We start from the raw sequence: 7318 nt of genomic DNA on the forward strand, positions 1-7318 counted from the left end.
TATAGGCATATCAACTTAAAAATTGCTTCATAGGGTCTGCACCGAGATATTATGTAGATATGATAGATTATTGCTGAAACAGGAAATTTTGCAAAATAACCTACAGCTGAACCCCTGAGGATGGGGCACTCTGACCCAGGAGATAGACTTAGCACTGACCAACCCAGGAGAGAGTCTTATCGCTGAATATCCCAGGAGAAAGATTTATTGCTGAACATATAGTATTAACCCATTTACCGCATTTTGTTCAAATTAGATGTCTGTAAAGAGTATAAAAACTGCTTGGTTTCCTAATGTCAGTGTGTCAAACCTCCTGGTTGTCCCAGTGAGTGTGGTACACCTTTCTTTCGAAAGAAATAAAATCAGTGCTTTGGCCTCCTTTCTCCTCGAGTCTCTATTACAGGGGTCAGTGGGTGTACTTCCCATCCCACTCACCATCAATTGGGGAATAGCTAAACAAGCTGTGGTATATGATAGTGATGGAATATTATTGTGCTATAAGAAATGACAAGCAGTGTGATTTCAGAAAGGCCTGGAAAGACTTGTATGAACTGACAGATAGTGAAATGAGCAGAACCAAGAGAACATTGTGCACAGATAGCAATATTGTTTGAAGAACTGTGAATGACTTAACTATTCTCAGCAATACAATGATCCAAGACAATCCCAAAGGACTGTTGAAACATACTATCCACCTCCAAAGAAAGGACTGATATTGATGGAACATGGACTGAAGCATGCTATTTTTCACTTTCATTTTTTCCCTTTTATTCAAGTTTTCTTATACAAAATTACTAATATGGTAATGTTTTACATAATTGTACATGTGTAACCTATACCTGATTGCTTACCACCTCAGGGAGGGGACAGGGGAAGGAGGGAAGAAAGGATAAAAATTGGAACCCAGAACTATAAATAAAAATATTTATTACTTTAAAAAAATAAAGCAGACAGATGTACCACAAAAGTGTTTTTGCAGCTGTCACAGATACCAGCAGATTCCAGATGAGAGAGGTTCCCCATAAATGACTAAGTGACTTCCAACATTGTGTGATTATATTAAGCCCTGGAACAGTATGAGGCATCTCTAATGTAATGGAATATATTAATTTGATCATTGACAATGCTATTCTAAGGTTTAGTAAAAAATCCAGCAATTCAAACAGTTAAAGAGAATCCAGCTTTCCAGTCCAGAGTCCAGAGCCCAGTTTTCCAGACCAGAATCCAGCTTCCTCCTGATGACATCTTACCACTTCAAGAAGACAAGAGAACTCAGAGACTTTATATGAACAGTTTTGTTTTGTTGGTTTTTGTTATCTCCTTCTGTTATTATATACCATCTGTAACATGTGCTCTCTGCAGAGGTCTTCCCTCTGCAAGACCAATGTCAAAAGCGTTGCGTTCATGAGGGACTGCCCCTCTGGACAAAACTTTTCTCTCTCCCTTTTCTATATTGATATTAACATATTGTTAGTTAGCATAGGATATTATTTTTGGCTGTTTCATTGATCAAACTCATTCATTTTTCAAATGAAACAAAGGGGGGGAATGTGGTAAAATTATTTGTGGTAAAGATTAATATCGGAAGTTTTAGCTGAATCATTTGAGAGATTGCGCATGCTACTGAAGCGGCTTTTGAAGGACCTCCCTTTTGGAGAGGAGAACACAAGGAACTTCTGGGAAGCCAACTTAAAAGTGAGGGCAGGAACAGAAGTTCTCTTTCTCTGGCAGCGAATTTAGCATCGACGGAGTGGGATTGAAAGGAATGCACGTGGTTTGGTGTTTTGTCTTTTCAGGGATTCGCTGTCTGGTGGGCAGTTTGGGATTCGGTGAGTTTTATAAAGGAATAGACTAAGCTTAGATCTAAGATTATTCATTTGTATTTCTCCTTCCTTATTTCCCTAATTGGTTTCAGCTCTTGTTGTCTAATTCCCAAACAATAAAAAAACCCAAAACAATCCCTCACAGATTAAAGCTCAGTGGCTCCTTTTTCTTATTGGTCTGTGATATATATATATATATATATATATATATATATATATATATATATATATATATATATATATATATATATATATATATAAAAGGGAGTAGATTAATGCTCCATGTATCCAATTTGGCTCTCACACTAATAAAACCCACAAAAATTATTACCTAACTAGCCTGATAATTAAAAAACCAAGTGGGAGAAGACATTTTTCAGACTCATCTATTCTGCACATAGTAGGCACCTAATTCATGTTAAAATGAATAAACATTGATTGACCTTGGGGAAAGGGAACTCTTAATCCACACCTCCGATCTGTCCAGTTGTTGAAGGAGCTGCCATTCTGCCAAGTTCATACAGCATAGCAGAAAAGAATTAAGCAAAGAGATAAACAAATGCTAGGTTATGGGCCAAATAAGAAGAAACTGGTAACTTCGTCAGTTGAGAAGAGAAGTGTCCAGGACACTTCTTCCCTTGGATTCTAGCTTTGCGGTGGAGGGTACTTTTCAACCTTTCTCCCCTCAAAGCACCACTACCTAGAATGGGGAGAGGGACTACTCTTTGAGGGAGGATGGGATGACTTTCAAAGGGTAACATTAGAAAGTCTGTGTGTCATCTGAGAAAAATGGTCCCTTTGAACCACTGGGTGAAGTAGATGCAGAGCTACAAGAGGTCCTGAGATGGGTTAGGGCCAGGGCTTCTGTCCGTGTCACAGTGGGACTGTCTCTGGCCTAGCGGGTCACAATGGTTGTAGGGAGCAGAAGTCCCCAGCTCCTCCCTCCTCCTCTCACTTTGCCGCTGGGTGGCACTGAATTAAGAAACTGCCTTGTCACAGGCTGTGCCCTCCTGTATATTCCCTTTCTTATACCAAGAAAGGGAAAACACGGAACTATTTGTACCCACTCTGCTCTCCTTTTGCCTATTTTAATTACTGTTACAAGTACCGGTACACTGTTCGGGAGAAGATGCTGCCTTGTAACCCTTGTTTCAGAAGGTGAGTACTTTTAAACTCTTCCCTAGCTATAGTTGCTCCTTTAAACTCTATTCTTCCATCCATGTTTCAAATTTCAAAATGACTCAACCACTGGCAAAGAGTGGGGAAATGCCGAAATAGGGTGGGAGATTGGAATGCCTCTTCTCTGGAGAGCTCTCAGTAATCATGATACTGGATTAGAGGAGATCAGAGGGAGGACTGATGGAATGATTTGAAGAAAAGAGATGGCACGAGCGGGTCCAATGCTCCAATCCTTCCCCACCATACACAGATGAGCTTCTAATTTAGGCCCCTCCTTCTTCACCAGCTTCATTGTAACTGAGAGGGATAACCTGACACTCCGACCTCGGTGCTGCCTCCAGTGCTCCTGAGTCCCTAGCAGGCCTCCAGGTGGGCAGAGGCACTGAGCAGGGAGACCACGAGCAGCTCAAAGAGCTCTACTCGGTAAGTGGGGTTGAAGCAGGGGCCCCACCCCAGTCCTTGCTCTGCACAGTGACATCCTAGGGAAATAGACAATTGAAGGAGAAATGGTTATAATTTTAGAGTTGTAAGTGAATTTAGAGATTTACTTGAAGCTCATTTTACAATTGAAAAGGTGGATCCCTGGAGGAGCATAATTATTTTTTTGCAGGGCAATGAGGGTTAAGTGACTTGCCCAGGGCCACACAGGTAGCAAGTGTCAAGTGTCTGAGGCAGGATTTGAACTCAGGTCCTCCTGAATCCAGGGCTGGTGCTTTAATCATGGCACCACCTAGCTGCCCCTCCCCACCTTAAGTACATTTTTAGTTTGACATGCCCAGTTTTGGTTTTCTTACTCATAAGAGAGAAGGAAGGGATAGAACAAACCTAAAAGATGAAAGAATTAGCAGAGGAGGCAGTGGGCTGGAAAGAATTTGGCATAACTGCCTTTAAAAAAGGACAATATTGTTGCCTTGGGAAAATGTTTTTTCCAGTTGAAATGATGGTAAAACAAAAGATGGAATAAAGTCTTCAAGTTTCTAAACTCTACAGGGAAGGATGATAAGTATATTCATTCTCCTCTAAGTGTAAGACCTATAGAGGAAAGAGGGTAAAGTAATGATAAATTGAGGTTAGACAATATGCTCTCTAGATAATATGCTTCGAGTGTTGTCAGGCTCTGGAGTTAAGGGATGCTATGGAATCTCCAATAATTAGATAAACTCACCTCACCTCCCAAACTAAGATTCTGAAGGTTTGGGGTGGGGGATGGGGAAGCAAGTTTAGTTAGTAGCAGTATCCAGTAAATTAAAGCCTTTTCTAACCTTGGCCATTTTTCTTCTTTACAGGCTGGGAACCTAACGGTGCTAGCTAATGACTCCCTGCTCCACCAGGACCCAGTACAGTTAGATTTTCACTTCCGCCTCACCCCTCAGGCTTCTGTCCACTGGCACGGCCTCCTCTGTGACCACCGGCTCTTCCTGGACATCCCCTACCGGGCCCTGGACCAAGGCAATCGGGAGAGGTGAGAGCAAAATCCTTCATTATCCCAAGTTGTATTATTACTCTAATTGGATAGCCAGGGAGTAGTAGCCAGCTGTCCCAGAAACAATGACGCTTTAGATATGGAAGCCCAAGGTACATTTTGGGGTTAAATGACCACGAAGATATAATAGGTAAAATGGCACACAAACGGAGCCCATCAAGTTTTTAGACTGTGTTCCATGGAAGACTTCTCATCTTGGAGAGGGGCTTAAACATCACAAGGTGTGCAAGGACATGGGGCCCTCAGGGTTCTTGAAATTCTAGTCATTGGTATGGATGCATAATATTTTTCCTGTGGTAGGAAGAGTCCTTGGCTTTTTCCTCTGGATAAGCCTAATAATAGCTGCAGACCTCAGAGGAATATTTACAATACCAATTTAGGAAACTTGTTCCCCAGGTCTAGGTCAAGAGGATTAGGGACTGATGAATTTGAGTAATCCTCTAAATAGGCCGTCACCTCTGTCATAACTTAGTTATGCTCAGTAGCTTGTCTCTTTCTCTGGCTCCCAGTTTGACAGCGACACTGGAGTATGTGGAGGAGAAAACAGATGTGGACTCTGTGTTTGTGAACTTCCACAACGCTAGGAATGACCGAGGTACTGAGGTTGGGAAGCTGCCCTGTCCACTTTATACCCTGGCCTTAGTGTTGATGGAAGCTCTCACTGCTGTTCCTCTTCCTCTGCACTGTTGAAAACATGGGCTTGGGAAGTAATCCTTACTGGGTGTTTTCTATCCACATTTCAGGGGAGTTGGGGGAGATGGAGGGATAAGGAACTTGGTGAGCTCCAAAGGGATTTTCTGGTAACTTGCTTTCTCCTCCCTCATAGGTGCCTTGCTTCGGGCCTTCAGCTACATGGGCTTTGAGGTGGTTAGACCTGACCACCCCGCCCTCCCACCCTGGGACAATGTCATCTTTATGGTATACCCCCTTGAAAGGGATTGTGGCCAGTTACCTAGTAAGCCTTCCTGAATCCAGCCATACTCCCACTCAAGTGGGAGGGCTGAAGCTTTAATAATGTGGCTCAGGCCCCAGGCACAGTGGGATCCAGAGTCCTAGGTTTTTAGGATGTGATTATTCAGGGCACCTCCTCCCAACCCAGGAATAAAGGGTAGTAGAATCATCAATTCTTGGTCGTTGTCTTAGAGAGTAACAGAATAACAGCACCAGACCGCACACATTTGATCCTGAGGCAAAATGGTCTAGGATGGTGGTGCCAAACTCAAATAGAACCTGGGTCATGAATTTGCACATAAGGATCCCTGTGGGCCACATACTTAGTTTTAATAAGTAAGATTATTTTTTATCCTATTTTCTAATTTGGCTAAATATTTCCCAATTACATTTTAATCTGATTCAGGCCTCACTTGTGAGTGTGGGCCATATGTATGACACCTCTGGTCTAGTGATAGAGAGCTATTGCAGTACCTGGAATCAGGAAGGACCTGGATTTTATCAGCCATAAGCACCTGTGTGACAAGGGCATAGCACAACCTGAGTGTTTTCTTATCCATAAAGTGGGGACAGTACCACCACCTGCCTTGAAGGGTTGGTGCAAAGGATGCAAAATGTATTGCAATCTTTAAAGTGCCATGTAAATGTGAGCTATTACAAACTAGCACTCTCCCCTTTGTCTATCCACTGCACATCATGTGAATGATATTGCTCCAAGGCAATTAGCTTGCCACTAAAAGCTGACTTCTCTCCCTCCATCACCAATAGTCTCAGCAGAAGCCCAACTATTGAGGGATTTTTAGCTCACAGCAATGATCTATTGGTTCTGCCCCTTTAAAACTCCATTAGCAATAGGAAGCAAAGGGGAATCTGGAGATGGGCGACGTGAAGACGATAATCATTTTTGCAGAGATGAGGAAGGGATGAGAATAAGCATTTCTCTAGTGCACACTATGGACCAGGACTGTGCTAAGAATTTTGTAACTACCCCATTTGATCCTCACAACCACCCTGTAAAGGTGCTATTATCCCATTTTTCACTCAAGGAAGCTGAGGCAAACTAAATTGTAGTTGTTTTACTAAAGGGGAAAAGTAAAAGTGGTTTCATTGACCTACTGGTTCCCCTGTGTCAGACCCCATTTCTTCTGACAAGTCAGTACTGGAATTTTCTGAGGCAATAAAAACTTATTGTGGACATGGAAAAAGAGACAGGATTTGCCCAATAACAGCCTTCTTCATCTAGGACACTACTCAAGGTATTCTTAAAAGCTAAAAATGTTGGCTAAATTGTTCCTATCTTAGTTTCTTCCTAATACAGGGGCTCTTAACCTCTGGGGTCTGTGAACTTTAAGAAAAAAGTATTTTGAAAACTGTATTGCAATGTAATTGGCTTCCTTTGTCACCCAATGTTATTTTATGCATTACAAATATTCCGAGAAGGGGTCTGTGACACAAAAAAGAGTTAAGAACCTTTGTTGTAAAACAACAAATAAATGAAATCACTGCTCATTTCTATTAAAAATCACCATCCCAGGCAGCTAGGTGGCACAGTGGATAAAGCACTGGCCCTGGATTCAGGAGGACCCGAGTTCAAATGCGGCCTCAGACATTTGACACTTACTGGTTGTGTGACCCTGGTGGGCAAGTCACTTAACCCTCATTGCCCTGCATCCTCCCATCAAAAAAAAAAAAAAAATCACCATCCTGCATTTATGTACATGTATTCTTTCATCTATTTCATCACCTGGATCTTCCTAATGTCACTCATACTTGACAGATAGAGAAATGGAGGCCCAGAGAACAAATGGCTTTGTCAAACCAGAAAGCCCTAAGTCAATGTGCACTATTATTGCCTGAGGTCACAGTAAGCAGATAGGGAACC

The 7318-nt window shown here is 42.1% G+C and overlaps 1 protein-coding gene across 1 annotated transcript; it reads left to right on the forward strand.

Annotated features, from left to right (window-relative positions):
* The first annotated feature begins 2937 nt into the window (after nt 1-2937).
* OAZ3 (ornithine decarboxylase antizyme 3) lies at nt 2938-5454 on the forward strand. Its single transcript, XM_043963365.1, is given in 6 exon segments — nt 2938-2981; nt 3289-3349; nt 3351-3425; nt 4289-4464; nt 4995-5080; nt 5312-5454. Coding segments are annotated over 6 exon segments (570 nt in total). The 5' UTR covers nt 2938-2952.
* Nucleotides 5455-7318: the final 1864 nt, after the last annotated feature.

The sequence above is a fragment of the Dromiciops gliroides genome, chromosome 4, assembly GCF_019393635.1.
Source record: "Dromiciops gliroides isolate mDroGli1 chromosome 4, mDroGli1.pri, whole genome shotgun sequence".
In the NCBI taxonomy this organism is placed as follows: domain Eukaryota; kingdom Metazoa; phylum Chordata; class Mammalia; order Microbiotheria; family Microbiotheriidae; genus Dromiciops; species Dromiciops gliroides.